The sequence below is a fragment of the Pristiophorus japonicus genome, chromosome 27, assembly GCF_044704955.1.
Source record: "Pristiophorus japonicus isolate sPriJap1 chromosome 27, sPriJap1.hap1, whole genome shotgun sequence".
Taxonomy (NCBI): domain Eukaryota; kingdom Metazoa; phylum Chordata; class Chondrichthyes; family Pristiophoridae; genus Pristiophorus; species Pristiophorus japonicus.
Window position 1 is genome coordinate 4,041,536 of NC_092003.1, and position 23,741 is coordinate 4,065,276.

The 23,741-nt window shown below is 44.6% G+C and overlaps 1 protein-coding gene across 1 annotated transcript; it reads right to left on the reverse strand.

Moving 5' to 3' along the window:
• Positions 1 to 332: 332 nt before the first annotated feature.
• On the reverse strand, positions 333 to 22,019 carry LOC139239426 (stress-induced-phosphoprotein 1-like). The gene is made up of 14 exons (XM_070868154.1): positions 21,947 to 22,019; positions 15,779 to 15,988; positions 14,488 to 14,629; positions 11,362 to 11,503; positions 9,902 to 10,064; positions 9,676 to 9,802; positions 8,913 to 9,015; positions 7,472 to 7,592; positions 7,024 to 7,120; positions 5,737 to 5,861; positions 3,773 to 3,809; positions 2,219 to 2,322; positions 745 to 917; positions 333 to 488 (listed from the first exon to the last, which is right to left on the reverse strand). Exons 1-14 carry the CDS (start codon positions 21,959 to 21,961, stop codon positions 416 to 418), a joined length of 1,632 nt encoding a protein of 543 aa, XP_070724255.1. The 5' UTR covers positions 21,962 to 22,019; the 3' UTR covers positions 333 to 415.
• Positions 22,020 to 23,741: the final 1,722 nt, after the last annotated feature.

A 23,741-nucleotide genomic window follows, 5' to 3' on the forward strand; every position in this document is an offset into this window, starting at 1 on the left:
AGCAGAAATGAACAGAAATGGACAGCTGGTTGGATACAACGTTTTATTGCAACTTTCTGCATGCGATAAACTGCAAAATATTGGAAAACCTCGATATCTCTGTGGTTACTCCAAGGTGACGTCGGTAGAGATTTCACATCGTCTTAAAATGAAAAAAATTAAAATTACAGAAAATGCACAGGCTACAGGTTTGCACCAAGATTGTGCTAGATGTCGTCAGATCTTGCTAAATAATCAGATGTTACAAATACAAACTAAGATGAGATGCTGTAGACAGTGTCTATTTTGGCTGTTTTCATTTTCCCCCCCTTGTTCTTCCACCCCCCCCCCCTCCCCATCACCCCCTAAATCCCCTGCGGTCATGTTCCTGAAGGGCTGTCCTAGTCTCATCGCTGCTGAAGTCTGGTTGTGGTCATCACCGGATTGCAATGAGACCAACATCAATGAGTTTTTGAATCTTCTGAGCTATAACAGGATTCTTCAAGTGGCTGAGGAGAAACGAGGGGAGAGTGAGCATTAGTAGCAGTATAAGACAGGTCAGCAATGAAACAGCGTGCAAATCGTTTACCACTACAATGGTGGGCTAGCACAATGCCACACTGCAATACACAACTAAATGAACTATTTCAGAACATCCCGCCAGCAATTATACAGGGCACGCTACATAAAGAGGCTCCAAACTTCATTCAGGACAGTCATGAATAAGATGCGACCAATTTTTAATAGGTTAATGAATGTACTCACTCGCTTAGTGCCTGCGGGTCCTTCTGCATCTGCTCCAAGATCAGCCTCATCGCAGGGTCACTCATGATCTGCTGCACCTCTGGGTCACCCATGGCACGGCGTTTCACTTCCTCTGGAGTATCATTTCGGTTATATTGCATCACAAGGCAGCGCTGGTAACCTTCAGAAGCTTCCTGAGGAAGTTTGAGAAAAAGGTTATCTGTAGGGTTGCTCTGACCACAGGACCTCAAGAGTTACTGGATGTAGCCCCAGGAATGTCTGCACGTTGAAGCCATTAGAACAGTCCATAAAGACTGTGCTCCACATTGAAAATGCCAACACTGCCCACCTTTCGAAACTGTCACACCCCGCAAGTTATGAGAAAAGTCCAGTGACTAAAACTGTTGCCTTGCTCGAGTACTGAAGCCCCACCAACATCACCTTCTTCCAAAACAGGCACTTAAACTAATGCACTAGCTTGGTGGAGAGCTTGCTGTATCCAGGATGTTTTAATGGCCATTTTGGAAGGGAAGAGTCTGAATCTGTTTTTCCGCTGTTGTGTCTATGTCACACAGAGTGTTTACTCAGACCTGGCCTGGAATCAGCTCTCAACCATCAATCCAGAAAACAGCGGATCCTCACAAACTTCACTTTTCACTCTAGGCTCTGAAATAACCAGAGTGTCCTGGATTGGACAGGAGATTAAAGCTACCCCTTCTCCATACCCACACCTCCCTTCCTCTACCTCCTACACCATCGCCACAAGCAGGCAATCCAAGAGATAACCTGTTCACCAAGACAAAGAAAGGCATCCTTCAGGAGAAAAACCTTGCAGGAAAGCAAACACTCTCCAGTCTAGCCAGGTGCTAGATTCGTCCAGCGTGTATTTTGAGGATTCTCTCAGGGCTAAAAAAAAATATGTTTAAAGAAAAGAACCCAGTCAGGCTGCTACACAAGTGCCCAGGAACAGATGTGCCTGTTGTAGATATCCAATACAGCTCGGAAACTCAGCCTTTTGGTATTTTCCTTTTATATTATATATATATTCCATTTTCTTTGCTCTTGGTTGCACTTCAAAAAGGAGTTGCAAAATATAACTCAGGCAAACTTATATTTACTATAAATATGCACTGTGTCTTTGTTGCCTTTGAAGTGGATCTTAAGTCACATTCTTTAGAACTGCTTCCAGCAACTGACATCAAACTAACAAGCCGATGATACCTGGGTTGGATTCCTTCCCCTTTTTCAATATTGGGACTTTATGAGCCCACCTCCAGTCGACTGGGGCTCTATCTAAAAGCCAACGGCTCACAATATATCTCCCATGGGCAGAAAGTCAGCTTACATCATTGCTGCACTGCACAATACCAAACATGCTGTGTCACCTAAAACTACACGACCGGAGAAACTCCAGTTTATAATGCTCTCCCTCAGGTTGACAACATCGCCAACATGAACAGGACAAGAGCGGAAGTGAAAGATGATCCAGTAATACCTTGGAGTTGGTATCCAGGTCAAGTGCTTTCTGATAAACATCCATGGCTTTGGTGAAATCCTTCAAGGCCTCGAGGGCTGCTCCTTTTCTTGTGTAACCTTTAACTATAATAAGACAGAGCATTTGAATGAGATTATTTGCAACATCTGTTAAGCAGTAGACAGCCTCCGGATCAGACAAAAAAATTTAAACTATTTTTATTTCTGCATAAAATCATAGAAAAATTACGAGAGAAGGAAGCCATTCGACCCATCGTGTCTGTGCCGGTCTGGAAATCAAAGGCTTTTGGGAGCCATATTTTGATGCACCGACTGCCAGGCCAATTCTCCATTGTGCTCAGCACACCTGTTGTACAGGTAATACTATATGATAAATAGCAGCTAGGTTATGATCTTACTAATCTCACTTCTATGGCAATCCAGTCACTCAACCCGTCTCAAATATACTGAATATTCAGCATCACCCCATCCCCAGCGATCAAAGGAAAGCCCTCACCGAGAGGTGTCCAATCCAGCCGCTAACTGGTGTGCGTTCAGCTCTGGATCAATCACATATCGTTTTACCTGCGAGGATCATAATGCTGCCATTCAGCACCTCCCCACTGATGGGAGGTTTAACTTTTGACATCAATGCTGCAGTAGGGATATTAGGAGAGGATTCAACACTGATGCGCACAACTAGTCTCTAACCTAGTAGTGTGGGTGGCGCGGGGGATTATGACCAATGTTTCCTCTTTTTTTGGGTGCGCTTTCAAATTTCCGCACATACGCGTTTTTCCATGGTGAAGCTGGCAAGCAGCCTGCGTGGGACCTCCAGACACCTGAACAGGAACACTGATTATGACTCGGGTATATTAAGAAGTACCTGATGTCGAGAAGATTGAACGATAAAAGGCTGCTTCAGCTATTGAGGAATTTACAATTGACTTCAGTACAGGGTAGGAGGAACAAATGGCAAGAACACTAACTGGCAAACGCTGCTACAGGTGGCCATGTGTGAAGGCAGGAGTGAATTCAGCTTTTCAGAACCCTGGTGAGGTACCAGAGAGTTAACAATGCTAATGAAACCATATTCCAATGGAGGAAGAAATTGGCTAAGAGAAATATCCATATGGAAATGCACAAGCCTTTCATTCTGAAATATTTTTTCAAAATACTGTGGAATGCTGGAAATCGGAAGTCAACAAGAAACTTATGATTGTAACAAAATGTGCCTCTTTAAAAACTCGGAAAATGCAGGAAATACTCAGCAGGTCGGGCAGCATCTGTGTTGCTATTTTCAATAATTTTTTTGACGTGCACAGATGCTGCCTGACCTGCTGAGCACTTCCTGACTTTTCCGAGTTTTTAAAGAGGCACATTTTGTTACAATCATAAATTGTAACACAACAGGTTAGACTTTAGCATTTAAAATAAATGCCAATCCACGAATACAATCTCTACCAGCTCCCAAGCAACAAAAACTAGTACGAATTTGGGATGACATTTACGTAGGCAGAGGTTCAAAATCAACACAAAACAGACTTTATAATCGCACAAAATCAGAGCTACTCACGGAATGTGGGATCAAGGCGGATACAATCTTCACAGTCCTGGAAGCAAAGGGAAGAGAAAAAGCATCTTAAATTGCCAGTTACAAGTTCAAGTAGCTTTTTATGTATGTTTCATAAATCAAGACATACGGGGGATTAAAATGCCATAGTTTGATGCAAACACAATGTATAATTCTAACTGGAGACATTGATTTTCAAATATTGGCTGGATGATAAAAAAATTCAGTGATTAAATGACATGCTTTTTTTTTGGGGGGGGGGGGGGGGGAGGGGGGCAAACGAGAATAAAAATTCTCTAACCTATTATTTTAAACTGGAGAGAGAGGAAAAAAAGAGCCGACTCGAAATATTGGAAATTTGTTTTATGATCACATTGGTTTATGCTAAAAATTATGAGTGGATATTCTACACTTGCTCTTCAAAACCTATAAATGCACTGTACAACCAGGGCAGTTACAGCCTCGGGCTTTATAATGGTGCCAGGGAAATTGCCCCATGACTGAAGATACTTCAAAAAAAGTATTAAAAATAGCAGCACTGAGTGTGCCTACATTTCAGACTGAAGGTCCAGATCCGTGTGAATAGTGATGTCAAAACTCTGATCCCCGAGCACCCACTATATGAGTGTGTTCAACAGTGGGGGAAAAAATAAATCAGCAGACTGTTAGACACTGCTACTGCGAGCAAGTTAGAAAATGCATTTTCATTCCCATCCTACTAACTACAACAATCACAGCAGTAATCATGTCTGGATTATTGTGGTCAGTAGGACAATTTTTCAATCCCACCCAGTAGTTTAGTGGAGGCTGTGGATTCTCATTGGATACAGATGAATAATAATCAGCTATTCACAAAGCATTCAGCAGCTAGCAAGGTGTCAAAGACACTTACATGAAGCTTATCCAGTGGCTAGAATGGAAGATCGCCAAACTGAAATTTGCATTCTGTCTTCTAAACCAGGCAAGTTTCAGCTGGCATGTTGGGTGCAGTGGCTTCTCAACCAGTCAGCCACTCACCAGACTGAGCATCGCTGGACTCTATTTGCACTTGGGGCACTACTGGTCCTGGGCTAGGAAGGGAAAAAGCAAACCCCAACCAGAACTCCTGCTGATATCCAGTGATCACTGCTGGAAACGGTGCACGTTGGTGTTGGTTGAAGATACAACTGGATTCAGCCGTCCTACCCCCCAATAGTTGAATAGCTTGTCAACACAGCTAAGGCCCACATGAAAAGTGGACACTGGAACCAGAACCCAGCAAGAGTCAGCGACCTCCAGAAAACAATTTCCTCCTCACCTCCCCTAAAAGTGCCGCTGCTTACTGCACCCCAGTCAGGACCCTAGAGCAAGCAGTGATGCAGAATGTGCCCACAAGCTATCAGAGTTTGGTTAGAAGTAGGAAAGGCCAGAGTCGAGCCAGATTCTGTCACACAAAATCTCAAACTCTAACTGATGTTCCCCCTCTCCACCCACAGCCCAAGGTACCCACTGAGCGCCATCCCTCCTCCTCTCCAGCCAACATCAGTTCACTATGTACAATTGCATAGGATCTGCAGCACAGAAACAAGCCATTTGGTCCAACTGGTGCTTCTACTCATGAGCCCCCTCCCATTCTAATTGCCTCTTGCAACCTGCCCCTGTATCCCTCTGGTTCCTTCTCCCATAAATGCATCAATACTATCTACTACAACCACTCCATGTGACAAGTTCTGCCCTCCATTCTTTTTGTTCTGTTATCTTGTATTTCTGTCCTTCTTCTAAACCCACCCACAAGTGGAAACAGGTTGTCCAGGTCCACCCCATCGAACCCCTTCATAATGAATTGAGCACAGACCGGGGATCAAACCAGAGATCTTCCTGGACTGCATTAGTCCGCTCCATATTGTGCAACAAATTCAGCAACTGTGCAGCTGGGGGAAATGCAAGTGTAACAGTTCTATTAAGTTTTTATCATTTAAAAGTATTACCTTCAGAGCTAGCTGGAATTCTAAGAGCTTGGTATAGCAGGCAGCTCTGTTACTGTAGAGTTTAGCATCGGCAGGATTGCGTTTAAGAGCTTCAGAGTAATGTTTCATAGCCTGTGGGTAATCACCTGTGATTGAAGTGAGAGGGCCATCCATAAATTAGATAGCATACACACAGTTTAATTCAGAGGCAAGTGCGCATCACCTAGGATCTGTGCAGACACGTTACAATGCATAGTCTTCCAATTATGGAAGACGTGATTGTTTCAATATTGAATATCAACACAATCCCCTTCTTTCTCACCGTCCATCACAGTCAATCACAGTGTTGGAAGTACTCAACTCTACACGAATATATCAATGAAAGAACTGCAAGATTCTTTGGGATTCTCTACCCCAGAGAGCCGTGGATGCTCGGTCGTTGAGTATAGTCGAGGTTGCGATCGATAGAATGGTGGTGCAGGCTCGAAGGGCCGAATGGCCTGCTCCTGCACCTATTTTCTATGATAGATTTTGGGGAACTGAGAGGGATATGGGGATAGTGCGGGAAAGTGGAGTTGAGGTGGAAGATTAGCCATGATCTTATTGAATGGCAGAGCAGGCGTGAAGGGCCGAATGGCCGACTTCTATCCCTTATGTTCTTGTGCATGACCTGGTGGCTGTGTTAATACCACCAGGAGCCTGCCAAATAAAATTTAGATGGCCTTAACCCTGTATCGCTGTGGGGCTCAAACAGAACCAGAGTTTGAATGTCCCAAGTAGTGGATTGGGATTTCAGCGTCTGTGCTCGGAGCAGCACCAGAATCAAACCACTGCAGTTTGGTTGAAGCCTGGTGAACACATCCAAACTTAAAATGACAAGTTGAAAAAGTTTTTTTTTTTAAATAAAAGCATTCTGAGGAGAGGTGAACACACTTAGAGTGGAAAGCCAGAAGCTTTGATGCAGTCAATAAAGTGCCGTAAAGAACTGGGGGAAAAAGTTAAAACAAAAGTACAGATAACATCACTGTGTATCGCCACGAGTACAAAGCAAAGCATCCCTGAAGCATGATGGGTGCACAAACTTTCTGGGATCCATTTTAAAATACAAATAAATGTTTAAACAAATTGTTGCCCACGAACGTGTTTTCTCGATACTGACGGCAGTGTCAGCTTCGGTAGCAGTGCCCTCGAGTGCCAGACCACTGCCACTTCAATTTACTAAAGCTTTGAACAAAGATGCAGCAATCATATTCGGGCGCTAGTTACACTCCCTTCCCCCTGCAGAACCCAATCTTAGTGTCACATTACCTTTCTGGAAGAACTCATTGCCTTTGTTCTTCTCCTCAAGGGCGAGCTCAGGATTAACGTACGCTGCCCGCTCCGCATCCTTCAGGATCTTGTCGGCCTATACAAACAGGAGTAGAGTTATTTTGGAAAATAAGCCCCGAGGAAACCGAGGCAAAATATGTGAACGCAGGCATTGAGGTCTGTCTTTCACAATGGGAATTCCCATATATAGCAGCAACCGAGTGCAACAGAAGCAAATCACCTCCATCATAGCGAAGGAGAAGAGTTTTAAAACGGCCATTTTGAGTCGCTCCCACCCCCAATTTCCAGCTAAAAGAAATGTGATTGCATTCTCTGGCCTGGGTCACGAGGTACTAAAACCACCTGCCTGCTCGAGTATCAATTTAGCAGCATTTTGTAATCCCTCCCAGGCACAATAAAAGTCTGGAGAACAACAAAGAAATCTCACTTGCTGACATTTCTTTATGACCTCGGGAGTCCTATGCTCAGCGATGGATTTGTTGAAGAACTGAACCGCTTCTTTGTACTGGTTTTCCTTGAAGTAGGCGTTTCCAATTCGTGCATATGCCCTGAAAAGACAATGGAGTTAAGTTGTCAACTAAATGTAATTAAGTGGGCAATTGAGAAGTAAGACTGTCCACTTTTACCCATATCTCAATCCATATTCTCCCAAAACCTTCACCCACACCACGATCACTTCCAGACTTAAATATGCCAATAGTCCCCTGGTTTGTCTCCCACCCATTACCCTCTGGAAACGTCAGCTCTTCCAAAAGTCTGCTGCCTGTATCCTATCGGCACCAAGTCCCATTATTCCGTCACCCTTCTTCACCTTGCAGTTATTTAAAATTCTCATCCCCATGTTTAAATCACCCCATGGCCTTACCCCCATACGATCTCCAATCCCATTCCGCAACCTCTCCACTCCTCCGACTCCTGCACCACAAGTGGTGGCTGTGCCTTCAGCCGCTGAGGCTCAGTAATTCCTTCCCTGAATCTCTCTGCCTTGAACACGTTCCTTAACACCCACCACTTTTAACCAGGTTTTTGTCACCCCTTCCAATATCTCCTCCTTTGGCTGGACGTATGATTTTTGATTACGCCTCTGAAATGCTTTGGGACATTTTTCTGTTATGTAAATGCGAGCTATGAATAATACTACAGCTAGGGAAGCAGCAATCAAAAGGTAATTTAAATCTCAATTGAATCATAGAAATTTACGGAACGGAAGGAGGCCATTCGGCCCATCGTGTCCGCGCTGACCGGCCATGAGCTACTCATCCTAATCCCACTTTCCAGCTCTCGGTCCATAGCTCTGTAGGTTACGGCACTTCAAATGTGGTGAGGGTTTCTTCCTCTACCACCCTTTCAGGCAGTGAGTTCCGCCCCAGACCCCCACCACCCCTGGGTGAAGATATTCTCCTCAAATCCCCCGTAAACCATCTACCAATTACTTTAAATCCATGTCCCCTGGTTGTTGACCCCTCTGCTCAGGGAAATAGATCCTTCCTATCAAGGAATGGAGAGATGCAAGTTCACATTAGATGCACTTGGTAAACATCTCCATGCAAAACTTTAAAATCTTGATTTGTATATTATACAAAGGTTGCTTACAAAACGTTTGCAGTTGTACTGTTTAGAATTAGAAGGAACAGTCAGTTATAGTACCCAACTCATGTAGTATTCAATCTACTGTACCAGTGCTGAAATCACCCCCCACAAATACATTTTATATATAACTGGGCATAAAACCAGACCTGAGCCAATAAATGAATGGTCTAAGGGGAAGATGCTGCTAAGCTTCAGAATCTTAGTGCAGCATATCCATATATACTAGGTTCAGTAAATTCTACAATATCTTATGATTAGACTGCACATGGATCACTTACTTTGCAATTTGCTGATAATCTTCATGGTTTTCCCGTCCTACTTCAATGGCTTTGTCACAGATTTCACGGCATTTGTCAAATTCATTTTGTTCAAAGTACACAGCTGCAAGGACAGAACAATATTACAAGAGACATAGCAAGCTAATTCTCATTAAAGACAAGTTCTCCTTTAAAAACCAAAAGGAGGGAAATCATTTTCTCCGTGTGTTTGGATCTTTTTCACATCACGCACCGAGAGGGACAATCAGCTCCCAGCTATTTGGGATTGGGATCTCAAAACCAGCTGAAAGGGAGAGAGCTGTACCTGAACAGCCAAAATGAAAATCCATTGAATTTTCCTCCTGAGTGAAGTGTCTGGCTCCCATTCAACACAGAAAGGGACAGGAGGGTTGGGACAGGGAGGAGAGCAAAAATTCAGTGTATGAACGATTATGCAGGCCACTTTTCTGAGGTACAGTGCAATGAAAATTTAACAGTCAAAATAATTCAAGCCCTTCATAACAGGTATGACACTTTCTCCCCCCTTCTCTTTCAAAGCCCCATCAAGCACAATTCCCAAGAGTGCAGACAAGTGACCTTCTCCAGGGCCACAACACAGACTGGTGCCAGATGGGTCATGACCCCCGATGGGGCCTTCTGATGACCCAGAGGACAAGAATGCATTAAGGATAAGAAAATAAAGCATTGCTACAATGTCCCACCACTCGTGTGGTCTAGCCGCATTCAACAAAAACAGCTAAATATAATTTACTGCAATCCTCACCTGCTTTGTTGGTTAAATAGGTCATAGTTGTGGGGTCAAATTCTGCTGCCAGATCATAATGCTTCAATGCAGTTTCAAAGTCCTTTTTTTTGTAGGCATCATTACCCAATTCTTTCTCTTTCAATGCCTGAGGATTAATTTAAAATTACATATTTAGGACAATAGTGGGAATGAGTGAGGTAAATGAATCAGGATAGCCCGAGGGCCCCTTTAGATGTTACGGTACCTTCTTTTTATTTTCAGGGAGGTCCTCCTCCATTGGCTCTGGTTTACTTTCCGTTTTGCTTCGAGGTGGGGGTGGAGCAGGAATGTCCTCATCCTCAGTGCCTTGCAGATCAATTCCAAGCAAAACACTTAGAGTGGTCATAACTCTGGGATCTTGTAGTCTCCTGAGAAAGCGAAGGACACCAGCTGCTAACTGCACAGTTAACAAACGCGCACTTGGCTCCTCACTGGAAGAGGCAGCCACAGAACGACTGTCTACCGTCATGTATTCCGTAGGGTATTAAACATCTGAAATTCTTCAGGCTATTCCAGTCATAACTTTGATACCATTCAAACTGCGCTCACTTAAACAGTACCCATTTATTTGGAAGATTGGTCAAATGCACGTTTTAGTTAGAAAAATGTTAATATAAATAGGATTCAATATTATAGGTCAGGTCTTCAGTTTTTAAACAACAAGCCTCGCATTACGATTACAGGTTTTTTTTTTAAATGGACCGCATTGAACTTACATTTTCCATTCCGCTTAGAAAAGAGACAAGACACATACCTCCCTCAAACACCAGTTAAAAATTGGGACTTAAGAACATAACAAAGGAGCAGGAGTAGGCCATTCGGCCCCTCGAGCCTGCTCCGCAACTCAATAAGATCGCGGCTGATCTTCTACCTCAACCCCATGATCCCCATATCCCTCGATTCCCTTAATATTCAAAAATCTATCACTCTCTGTCTTGAAGACTGAGCCTCCACAGCCCTCTGGGTTCGAGAATTCCAAAGATTCACCACCCTCCAAGAGAAGAAATTTCTCCATCTCCGTCCTAAATGGCCGACCCCTTATTCTGAGACGGTGACCTCTGGTTCTCGACTCCACAGCCAGAGTAAACATCCTCCCTGCATCTACCCTGAAAGAATGTTACTTCCCCAATGGTTCAGCCATATATAATCCATAGTCTGTGCAGAGTGTTACCCAATTCAGCCTGGGCAGTGATATGGATGGGTTAGGAAAACAAAGAAGAGTTTCCCTTCCCAATTGCTAATGAACGATCCCTGATGGCAGTGCATGCGAATCGATGAACCCTCCCCTGTAAATCAATGGCTTGCCAACATGACTCCTTGGTGACACATGAAGCACTACCAGAGTACAACTAACATGTGGAATTGTACTGTTGAAAGTCAGCATCTTCAGGAGAGGGGCAACAGAGGATAGAGGATTGGTAAAGAAATTGAAACTTGCCACATTGGTGAAAAGGCATAAGCTGGGGATCATTTCATTCAAAATCCACTGAATTGAACTCACCACCAGATCTTGGATTGATATCCCAAAGCTATGGATTTATATCTAGAGTTGGAATTAGACATTAGCCAGTATTCTGGATGACGGAGATCAATCTTCGACCGAACTAACTAAACATTCTCCCGAATGATAATGGAATACCCCGAAGTGGAAGGGACTGCACGTACGTGGCTAGGTCAGCTGGTTTGTTTTTTAACTGTTCAATCATTTCTTTGTAGCTCGGATCACTCAGCAGTGCCCTTGTCCTGGGGTCGCTCTCCAGCTTCTGGTACAGGTTGGGAGAAGCGAACGGGTTCATGAATTTCTTTTCTGCAAGGAAAGCAAATCAAATTATATTATTACCATGTCCAATAATAGAACTATTTGGCATTTACAGCATATTTTTGCAGTGAAAATAGGAACCATTCAGTAGTGTGAATTAAGCAAAACAGCACTTTTGAAGAGTACAAAAACAAACTTTGAACAGTCTACAGACGCACCAACGTTAGCATCCTCCATCAGACCAACATCCCCAGCATCGAAGCACTGACCACACTCGACCAGCTCCACTGGGTGGGCCACATTGTTCGCACGTCTGACACAAGACTCTCAAAGCAAGCGCTCTACTCGGAACTCCTGCATGGCAAGCAAGCCAGAGTAAACGTTACAGGGACACCCTCAAAGCCTCCCTGATAAAGTGCAACATCCCCACCGACACCTGGGAGTCCCTGGCCAAAGACCAGTCCACCCAAGTGGAGGAAGTACATCCGGGAGCACTCGTTGCCAAGAGCATGCAGAAAACAAGTGCAGGCAGCGGAAGAAGCGTGCGGTAAACCTATCCCACCCTCCACTTCCCTCAATGACTAACTGTCTCACCTGTGACCGGGACTGTGGTACCTGTATTGGACTGTTCCGTCACCCAAGAACTCATTTTTAGAGTGGAAACAAGTCAAGGTCCTCTGTAGGTTCCCTACAGTCAGAATCAGGGGAAGTCATAACCGGGAACAAAGAAATGGCAGACCAATTGAACAAGTACTTTGATTCAGTATTCACTAAGGAGGACACAAACAACTTTCCGGATATAAAAGGGGTCAGAGGGTCTAGTAAGAAGGAGGAACTGAGGGAAATCCTTATTAGTCGGGAAATTGTGTTGGGGAAATTGATGGGATTGAAGGCCGATAAATCCCCAGGGCCTGATGGACTGCATCCCAGAGTACTTAAGGAGGTGGCCTTGGAAATAGCGGATGCATTGACAGTCATTTTCCAACATTCCACAGATTCTGGATCAGTTCCTATGGAGTGGAGGGTAGCCAATGTAACCCCACTTTTTAAAAAAGGAGGGAGAGAGAGAGAAAACAGGGAATTATAGACCGGTCAGCCTGACATCGGTAGTGGGTAAAATGATGGAACCAATTATTAAGGATGTCATAGCAGCGCATTTGGACAGAGGTGACATGATAGGTCCAAGTCAGCATGGATTTGTGAAAGGAAAATCATGCTTGACAAATCTTCTGGAATTTTTTGAGGATGTTTCCAGTAGAGTGGACAAGGGAGAACCAGTTGATGTGGTATATTTGGACTTTCAGAAGGCTTTCGACAAGATCCCACACAAGAGATTAATGTGCAAAGTTAAAGCACATGGAATTGGGGGTCGTGTGCTGACATGGATTGAGAACTGGTTGGCAGACAGGAAGCAAAGAGTAGGAGTAAATGGGTACTTTTCAGAATGGCAGGCAGTGACTAGTGGGGTACCGCAAGGTTCTATGCTGGGGCCCCAGCTGTTTACATTGTACATTAATGATTTAGACAAGGGGATTAAATGTAGTATCTCCAAATTTGCGGATGACACTAAGTTGGGTGGCAGTGTGAGCTGCGAGGAGGATGCTATGAGGCTGCAGAGTGACTTGGATAGGTTAGATGAGTAGGCAAATGCATGGCAGATGAAGTATAATGTGGATGAATGTGAGGTTATCCACTTTGGTGGTAAAAACAGAGACAGATTATTATCTGAATGGTGACAGATTAGGAAAAGGGAAGGTGCAACGAGACCTGGGTGTCATGGTACATCAGTCATTGAAGGTTGGCATGCAGGTGCAGCAGGCGATTAAGAAAGCAAATGGCATGTTGGCCTTCATAGCGAGGGGATTTGAGTACAGGGGCAGGGAGGTGTTACTAAAGTTGTACAGGGCCTTGATGAGGCCACACCTGGAGTATTGCGTACAGTTTTGGTCTCCTAATTTGAGGAAGGACATTCTTGCTATTGAGGGAGTGCAGCGAAGGTTCACAAGACTGATTCCCGGGATGGCGGGACTGACATATTAAGAATGACTGGATCAACTGGGCTTGTATTCACTGGAGTTGAGAAGAATGAGGGGATCTCATAGAAACATTTAAAATTCTGACGGGTTTAGACAGGTTAGATGCAGGAAGAATGTTCCCAATGTTAGGGAAGTCCAGAACCAGAGGTCACAGTCTAAGGATAAGGGGTAAGCCATTTAGGACCGAGATGAGGAGAAACTTCTTCACCCAGAGAGTGGTGAACCTGTGGAATTCTCTACCACAGAAAGTTGTTGAGGCCAATTCACTAAATATATTCAAAAAGGAGTTAGATGAGGTCCTTACTACTAGGGGGATCAAGGGGTATGGCGAGAAAGCAGGAATGGGGTACTGAAGTTGCATGTTCAGCCACGAACTCATTGAATGGCGGTGCAGGCTCGAATGGCCTACTCCTGCACCTATTTTCTATGTTTCTATGTTTTGCTCGATTTCAAGGGACTTCCTATGATGAATTATAAATCGAGAGACTGCATCATCAGGAATGGATTGTAACTCGCAACATAGCAGGTTTCTCTCTTCGCCGTCGAGGCAGCAATGAGCTGGAGTGGATCGCTCGCCTGCTTTTCATTCCATTTATTACGATGGAATGAAAATCAGGTGCTTCTGTAAAAAGTCTTCCCTGCCAGGGTACTACCCAAACATTGAAGGCAAAAAAAATCTCCCCAGTTAGGTCAAAACACCTTAAAAAGCACTTCATATAATGAGTTGCTCCAGTCTGTTGCAAATCCCCTTTTGAGATGGTCGGCTGACTCCCAGGCACTCGAGAGCAACTTGGATTTTCTTTGCTCGCCAAGCCAAGACTAGCACTGCAGAAATTGCACATGCAAATCTTGTCCTGCTGGGCAGTGCAGCAGCCCTTCACCCCACTTGCTCGGTTGTTACAATATTTTACTCTGAACCGGAAGGAATCCAATAGAAAGACAAACTGCCAACTCCACCAGACAGACACCGAGAAGCTTCGAAAGCTGGCTTCTTACCTGCGAGCCTAGCATCCACGTTCTGCATTCCATCCTTCAGCTGCTGGTTTCCGGGTTCGTGTTTTAGTCCCTCCTCGTACGTTTTCTTTGCCTCCTCAAAGCGATTAAGGAACTCCAAGGCTGCAGCCTTCCTGGAGTAACCCTAAAGGTGGCACAATTATTAAAACAAATAGTTTCAGGCAGAAGGACTAGAATGCAAGTTATAAAGTTAGTGTACAAGTTCAAGGTAATTTGGGTCTTTGCAGAAGAGCTTGTTGATCTTTCAACTGCTCCATCCACTTTTGTCGTTCATGGTTTCAAAATGAAGACTGGAGAATCAGGAACCCAGTGGCACAACGTGGTGATTTACAAACACCCAACACAATACTCAGGTAGAAGCTAAAAGTGAAAAGGAGCACAAATAGAAAGATTGTTTTTTAAAAACAAGTTTAAAAATTGGGGGTGGGGTAGGAAAGAATTTTTCGTTATACAAGGCATTTATGCCCTCAATACAGCCCTAAAGAAGCAACACACAATGAACTGCTTTTGAAACAAAGTCACTTTAAATAAAAAGCATACACAGCAACCATTTTCTTTTCACAGAGCAAGGTTTCATAAGTAGCAATGAGATAAATGCAAGTGTTGGTTGGTGGATGAATGTTGGCCAGGACAATGGAAGAACGGCCTGATTTTCTACCAAAAAGTGCCACAGAATATTTTACATTCATCTGGAAAGGCAGCTAGGGCTCATCATCTCATCTGAAATACAGCAGCTCCAACAATACACCGTTCCTTCAGTAACCTCGGCTGATATTCCATGGCAGTGGTGCTCAATCCTGGAGCAAGACTACCACCAGCCAAGCTGATATCTTTATTGTCAACTGTCCATTGTGAACTTTGCTCAGTTAGTAGCATGTTCACCAGAGTTAGAAGTTGTGGGTTCAAGCCCCAATTTAGGTTAAACGCATCAGTGAAGCGCTAACCAAGTGCTGCACTATCAGAGAACATCTCCTTCGATCGAGACGTTAACGGTTTGCCTGATCTGGTGGGCCAGGAAAATTTCAAAGACCCGACGGCATTATTTAAGAGGATCTTGGAGTTCCAGTGTCCAGCTGGCAATCCTCCCTCAACCAACCAAAGGCATCAAAAACAGAATCAGCTTGCATTCATGGAGCACCTGATCAGATCTCTCAAACATTTTCCAAAGTGCGACAGGTACAACAAATTACCCGGGAGGTGCACGGACTTATGTAGGCAACCGCGACAACCATTTTGTGCAGAGGTTAAACGCTTTTCCCGAGGGGTAGCCTACCTTGCCCCAGTCTGGTTTAATTTCAACAGTTTTGCAGCCATCCTCATAGGCTTTCTGATACTCTGACTTTTTGGCATAGGCAGCAGACCGGTTGCTGTACAGTACATGGTTCTTGGGGTCCAGTTTAATGGCTTCACTGTAACAGATGATGGCATCATCTATCTTCCCGGCACTCAGGGCTTGATTGCCCTTCTCCTTCAGTTCATTCACCTAAGAGAAAAAGAAAGAGTTACTGTATTCGAACAAGGTCCTGGTTTCATCTTGTGTTGCTGCACAAGTCGACCATCCATTACTATTCAACCATATTGGCAGCTTTAGACCGGAAACTACACACAGCTGTTTTAACATTACTTTTTGTATTCTCAACATTTCTTCCTTTCATAAAAGATAATCTATGCCTATTTTAGGGTTAGGGTTAGGGAATATTCAAGCCCAGTTTAATAAAACCTGGTTGTGGGCCTTCCATCAATGAACTGCAGCTGAATAGCAGTAAACAATGTCGCCCAATGGCAGCTTCTGAACCTGTTGACAACACCAAATCAACCAGCATCACAGCAAGTCCTCTGTCCAACAATTCCCCAACCCCAGTCTGGGAATTCACCAGAGAGTCCTGGACACATACACACCATGGCAGATGCATGTCCTCACCCTATTGGTGAAACATCGAACTTTGGTTCCTCTGGGACAAGCAGATCATAGACATTTACAGCACAGGAGGCGGCCATTCGGCCCATCGTGTCCATGTGATGAATGTGGATGCTGGACTTGTACAGGATGCCATTTTTACACACGGAGGTAAAGAGGCATGCCGGCCGCTTACACCAAACTGAAGCTGTTATAAAGATTCCAGAAAGGCCTCGACATCAACATGTGCAGGATTTAAAAAAAACTTTCATAAGCTATTTGGTCGACAATGAATTGGAACAGGATTGAAACAATGTCATTCATTCATTATTGGCTGAAGCTCAACAGAAGTCTTAAGCTGCTGGCCCACTAGATTACACCATTAATCCAGTATAGACAAAGCAAGACTTCTCCACATCAACCAGAAACACTATCAATGAAAAGCACCATGTTGCGATAAACGCTATAGGAAATTTAACTATTGCTCCAGTGTCAAGACTTGCTTCATGTACCAAAACCTACGAGCACAGAAAAAGACAACTATAAATTCTAAACATACATTATAAATGTTGCCGATCGTCAGGATTGACGAAGATTATTTATTCTTGGAATGTCAGTATCCAGTCAATACCTAGTTGACCTGAGGATATTGAGTGTTAACCACATACCGTGGGACGAGAACAATTATGGAGGCCAGGCTGGGCAGTTCTCTTCTCTGAAGGACATTAGTGAACTAGTTAGGTTATTACAATAATCCAGCAACTTTCATGTTAATTTCGGAATCCAGTTTCACACTCCAGCTCGAGGTTACTGGCCCAGTACCAGAACACTAGGCTACTGTACTTGTATCGCTCGAATGGGATGAAATTTAGAAGTCACTTGAATTTCATGCCCAAATTTATTAAAACCAACAAGTTTCAAACTCAAACATGTCCCTCTTTCTAAAACCATAGGAACCTTCATAATGGTTACACAACCTTTTCCATTATAGAAGTGCTGTTTCAAAGCCGACTCCTCTTCAGCCCAAGAGCAAACAAGTTTCCTTAGCAACTACGCTGCTACCAGTGAACAGGAGATCTAAACCAGGCCGTTAAAATAGTTTCTGTACTCAGAACCATGACAACAAAACCAAACTTTAGCTGCTTGAAGACACCAAATTTGTTACATTACCTTAATCCACTGCATAGCTTTATTCTAAACTTGTAAACTAAATATACTGGTTACATCCCTGGCACAAACAGAACATACTATGAATCCAGTAGATACATTCACCTAATTAAACAGACTCAGCAGGCAACTCATCATTGCTCATGGATATTGGGTTAGGACAGGCCCCTGGATATGTGGCTCCGGCAAACAAGTTGAAAAGCTTTTGCACTTTTCCTAAAGAGCATTTCCTGCTGATCCTGTGTGGTAAGTCAATTTGGTTGTGTAGTGCTTTCAAATAAACAATTAAATCTGCAAATGTGTAACAGACTGGATACACAGACAGATTTGCTATTTGTTTAGGTTAGAGGAGTTGTTCTCCGTATGCCCACTCGCACATTTTCACTGCTAAAACTAGCACCCTTGCCCTGACAGCAAAATTGTATATTTGGTTTCTCAAGTGTCTACAATTTTAATCAAGGTAAGAAAGATGGTCTTAGCAGTGAAAACAGAGAGCCACTCACTCACACTCTGAATAATGTAACAGTGTCAGAGTAATTCAAAAGAAAATATTGACTATTCCACTTTTCCAAAAAAAACCATGAGGACATCAAACATGGTTCGTACAGACCTAAACAGGAGGGAACGAGGCAGTTCAGCTGGTAAGATACAGAGCAGTCACCTCCAGAACACAGTTTCAAATCCACACCACAAAGTCACGTCTGTCTACTGACTGCAAGATTTCTGTGTGAAGTGATGGTGAGACAGACAGATATTATTTTTGTCATACATGCCATGAGCAGCTAATAATTCTACAGCGCAACACTAACAGCAATTCGAACTGGAGTTTCTCTTGTGGTCAGAGACATCCAACCAGAAAGAGATTTTAAATCAGTAGTGGAGCTAAATTTGGATGGGGACCAAACTTCGACTCCAAAGTCAACAATCTAATCACCTGTAAAGTAATGACCAGCAACGGTTCAACAAGCCAGAGGATTGAGATTCACATTCAAAATAGAAAAAAGATTAACTACTCAAATTTATACACAAATTGTTCAACCAGCATTGATCGAAAGAAAATAGAAATAGGAAAACGGATTTATAGCTAAGACACCAACTCTAAAGACAAGACCACCAGCTTTCCTTTAAATATATCGCTATTTCGGGTCAGTCTATACTGCAGGGAAAAAACTAGTCTCTCTCTAAAAGTGAGTGTTTGCCTGGTGTCCAGTTAAATCCATCTGGTTATCGAGTGCAAGCAGAGTGGTCTGATATCCATTATTACATTCAGCACCAACAGTGATACAAGGCCCTACCATATCGCAGCATGCTAAAGACAACACCTGTACTGAACAAAGCTGGAGGTTTCCTCTTGCCATTTGTGATGTCAACAAACACCTGCTTTGTAACACAATGGCACTTTGTGGCCCTATTCTGTATTCACTGACAGGTACAGAGTACTTTACTCTGACCCTCAGCTATCACACCAGATGAATGACCATAATTACATCAATAAGTAACAGCATCAGAGACATCTGCACAACTTGTCAATTTGATAATCCATTTGATGTTCAACAGCAACTGTGATCCCTGGATCATGAAAAGCTGTAGCAATGTTCAAAATGAACTGTCTGCATTTTAGAGATACACATTCAGCAAGAAACAGCTGAAGTGGTGCGAAGGGCCAGTGAACACGTGTGTTCTGTTCTACAGCAAGTCTTGGAGGAAATCCTGGTGTACAGACACAGTAGACTGGAGACTTGACAGCTCGAAAACCTCTCTGTGGAACAGGAGTGGGAAAAACAATAATTGGGGCTGTATCTAGTTAAATCGTCCTCCAATTGAAGTAAGCAGGCGCACAGTAAAAGTCCATTGTATGGTTGAGTGCATGCAATGGATGAACTTCCCTCTTCCATAACAGATGTCCTTTGGCTGTGAAGGTGCGTTGGTGTGGATTGGATTGTGGAACTCTGATCAGCAAGCATGCGAAGTGTATACACCAATACACTTGTCCAACTCACCTTTCGAAAACTGAATCGTGCGGTAATAGAGTATCAGAGATGGCAGAAGCAGGGAATGGAATACAATTCTCCTTTTACAACCCTTATCAAAAGATTGTCTCTCTCTCTCTCCGCTCCCCCCCACCCCACCACTAACAGGTGGCTCAGGTTAGATGAAAGATAAAGATCCCTCTACTGCCTGACACCCAGAGCTAGTTCGAAGTCAGAAATAGAGCAAGTGACAGATACCAGCCCAAAAGCAGGAATAACCTTGTATGTGTCTATTTTTTTCTTGACCACCTGTTATCTCAAAAATACACATCCACAGGAATCATTTATTTTTGTTCCCATGTGTTGGAGGGAGAATAAGCTACATCTCGGATACAGAGAAGCTGTCTTGACTAACAAGGTCATACAAAACAATGAGTGTGCAAGAGGCACAAAATTACCATGAAACAAAACTACCCATGGAGGACTTACTGATTACAAGACATGACTTAAGAAAATAAGATTGTCACTTGAATACAATCCCCCTTTTACAACCCTTATCAAAGATTGTCTCCCCGTAAACTTGTCATCTAAAACTCGGCTGTCCTGTGTCCTAACTCGCACCAAGTCCCGCTCACCCATCACCCCCTGTGCTCACTGCCCCGAGTCCCGCTCACCCATCACCCGCCGTGCTCGCTGCCCCGTGTCCTAACTCGCACTGAATCCCGCTCACCCATCACCCGCCGTGCTCACTGCCCCGTGTCCTAACTTGCGCCGAGTCCCGCTCACCCATCACCCCCTGTGCTCACTGCCCTGTGTCCTAACTCGCAATAAGTCCCGCTCACCCATCATCCCCTGTGCTCGCTGCCCCGTGTCCTACTCGCACCGAATCCTGCTCACCCATCACCCGCAGTGCTCGCTGCCCCGTGTCCTAACTCGCATCAAGTCCCGCTCACCCATCACCTCGTGCTCACTGCCCTGTATCCTAACTCGCACCGAGTCCCGCTCACCCATCATCCCCTGTGCTCACTGCCCCGTGTCCTAACTCGCACCAAGTCCCACTCACCCATCACCCCCTGTGCTCCCTGCCCCGTGTCCTAACTCGCATCAAGTCCCGCTCACCCATCACCTCCTGCTCACTGCCCTGTGTCCTAACTCGCACCGAGTCCCGCTCACCCATCACCCGCCGTGCTCACTGCCCCGTGTCCTAACTTGCGCCGAGTCCCGCTCACCCATCACCCCCTGTGCTCACTGCCCTGTGTCCTAACTCGCAATAAGTCCCGCTCACCCATCATCCCCTGTGCTCGCTGCCCCGTGTCCTACTCGCACCGAATCCTGCTCACCCATCACCCGCAGTGCTCGCTGCCCCGTGTCCTAACTCGCATCAAGTCCCGCTCACCCATCACCTCGTGCTCACTGCCCTGTGTCCTAACTCGCACCGAGTCCCGCTCACCCATCACCCCCTGTGCTCACTGCCCCGTGTCCTAACTCGCACCGAGTCCCACTCACCCATCACCCCCTGTGCTCCCTGCCCCGTGTCCTAACTCGCATCAAGTCCCGCTCACCCATCACCTCGTGCTCACTGCCCCCGTGTCCTAACTCGCACCGAGTCCCACTCACCCATCATCCCCTGTGCTCACTGCCCCGTGTCCTACTCGCACCAAATCCTGCTCACACATCACCCCCAATGCTCACTGCCCCATGTCCTAAAGGTGGCAGCTGGGCGATCATTAAAAAAATAATGAAAAAACCCACTGCCGATATTTATTAAAAACACAAAGAATTTTTAAAAGCCTGTTGAAAAATACAAAATCAAAGACTGTTAAAGAAACATTAATGTTAGAATTTAACTCAAAATTATGTAAAAAGAATCAAAATTAAGACTCTTGGAAAAAAAACAAAATTAATCTAAAAACTCAGAACCAAGATACAGAATTAAGAATTAAGATTCAACATTAGGATTCAAAATTAAAAATTATAAAAAGATTCAAAATTAACTCATACAAAAAAGCAAATTTAAAAACTCATAATTTAAAAAATATTCAAAATTAAAAGAAGTGTAAAAGCAAAATTAATGTTATAAAAGATTCAAAATTAAGACTTTACCAGACTCAAAATTGTGATTTTTAAAAAAGAGAGAAATGTACATTTTAAAGAAAGACACGAGTTTGGCCTGTGAGCTGGAGGATTGAGTGAAGGGGATGAGCGGGACTGGGGAAATGGAAGGTGCTGCCCATTCTGGGTGTTGGGATGGAGCAGATTATTGGAGGCTGCGGCCGGCCCATGGATAACCCGCCATCAGCCGGGCCCAGGACCCCAGCCACAGGGTCCCCTCCTCCTCCCACCCACACCACATTATTACACATTAAATCGCTGTAAGATGTCGAGATGCCGCGGGATGGCCTCTCACCTTCACTTGATCCATCAGCACTCCAGCCGCCTTACCATGCGCCTTCTCGAACTTACCACAACTCTCCCCGGAACTCCCGCCCCCTCATTCGCCGCGCCACTTCCCCCCTCCCCGCCCGTTGGTCCACGCAATTGTCTATCAGCATCTGCAAGGCGGCACCTTCCCTCCGCCCACCCCGCCGGCCGCTCATTCGTTTAGACGCCCGTCAATCAAAAGGCGTTGTGACGTCTTTGTCGGCATGCCCTGCTGATTGGTGGCCGGCCGTCCGCCCGCACCGGCACGCAAACACCCGCCCCCCGCCCCCTGCTGATTGGTCCCGCCGGGCTGTCGATCAGATTGCAGGGTCAAAGATTGACAACTTGAGTTTGTAAATCAGACTTTCTGCAGTTGTGGCAAGGACCAGCTCAGATTTACAGTTTTACAGTGGAAAATCACAACAATTGTCCTCATCAAAGGGAAATCATGCTTGACAAATCTTCTGGCATTTTTTGAGGATGTAACTAGCAGAGTGGACAAGGGAGAACCAGTGGATGTGGTGTATTTGGACTTTCAAAAGGCTTTTGACAAGGTCCCACACAAGAGATTAGTGTGCAAAATTGAAGCACATGGTTTTGGGGTTAATGTACTGACGTGGATAGAGAACTGGTTGGCAGACAGGAAGCAGAGAGTCGGGATAAACGGGTCCTTTTCAGAATGGCAGGCAGTGACTAGTGGGGTGCCGCAGGGCTCAGTGCTGGGACCCCAGCTCTTTACAATATATATTAATGATTTAGATGAAGGAATTGAATGTAATATCTCCAAGTTTGCAGATGACACTAAGCTGGGTGGCGGTGTGGGCTGTGAGGAGGATGCTAGGAGGCTGCAGGGTGACTTGGACAGGTTAGGTGAGTGGGCAAATGCATGGCAGATGTAGTATAATGTGGATAAATGTGAGGTTATCCATTTTGATGGCAAAAACAGGAAGACAGATTATTATCTGAATGTTGTCAGATTAGTAAAAGGGGTGGTGCCACGAGACCTGGGTACATCAGTCATTGAAAGTAGGCATGCAGGTACAGCAGGCAGTAAAGAAAGCAAATGGCATACTGGCCTTCATAGCGAGGGAATTTGAGTATAGGAGCAGGGAGGTCTTACTGCAGTTGTACAGAGCCTTAGTGAGGCCTCACCTGGAATATTGTGTACCGTTTTGGTCTCATAATCTGAGGAAGGACATTCTTGCTATTGAGGGAATGCAGCGAAGGTTCACCAGACTGATTCCCGGGATGGTTGGATTGACATATGAGGAGAGACTGGATCGACTAGGCTTACATTCACTGGAATTTAGAAGAATGAGAGGGGATCTCATAGAAACATATAAAATTCTGATAGGATTTGACAGGTTAGATGCAGGAAGAATGTCCCCGATGTTGGGGAAGTCCAGAACCAGGGGTCACAGTCTAAGGATAAGGGGTAAGCCATTTAGGACCGAGATGAGGAGAAACTTCTTCACTCAGAGAATTGTGAACCTGTTGAATTCTATACCACAAAAAGTTGTTGAGGCCAGTTCGTTAGATATATTCAAAAGGGAGTTAGATGTGGCCCTTACGGCTAAAGGGATCAAGGGGTATGGAGAGAAAGCAGGAATGGGGTATTGAAGTTGCATGATCATAATGAATGGTGGTGCAGGCTCGAAAGGCCGAGTGGTTTACTCCTGCGCCTACTTTCTATGTTTCTATGCCTAAGTGTGCAGCTTTGCAAATTTGAAAATGCATGCAAGAATCAGAACTTTTTTTAGCTTTCAATGAACCTCAGGCTC

Excerpts from the sequence above, each read along its gene's own strand:
- LOC139239426 (XM_070868154.1), bottom strand. Across the intron at positions 11,504-14,487 it reads CGTGGATGCTAGGCTCGCAG|AAAAGAAATTCATGAACCCG; the intron begins GTAAGAAGCCAG and ends CTTTCCTTGCAG. Across the intron at positions 7,121-7,471 it reads TCATAAAGAAATGTCAGCAA|GCCGACAAGATCCTGAAGGA; the intron begins GTGAGATTTCTT and ends CTGTTTGTATAG.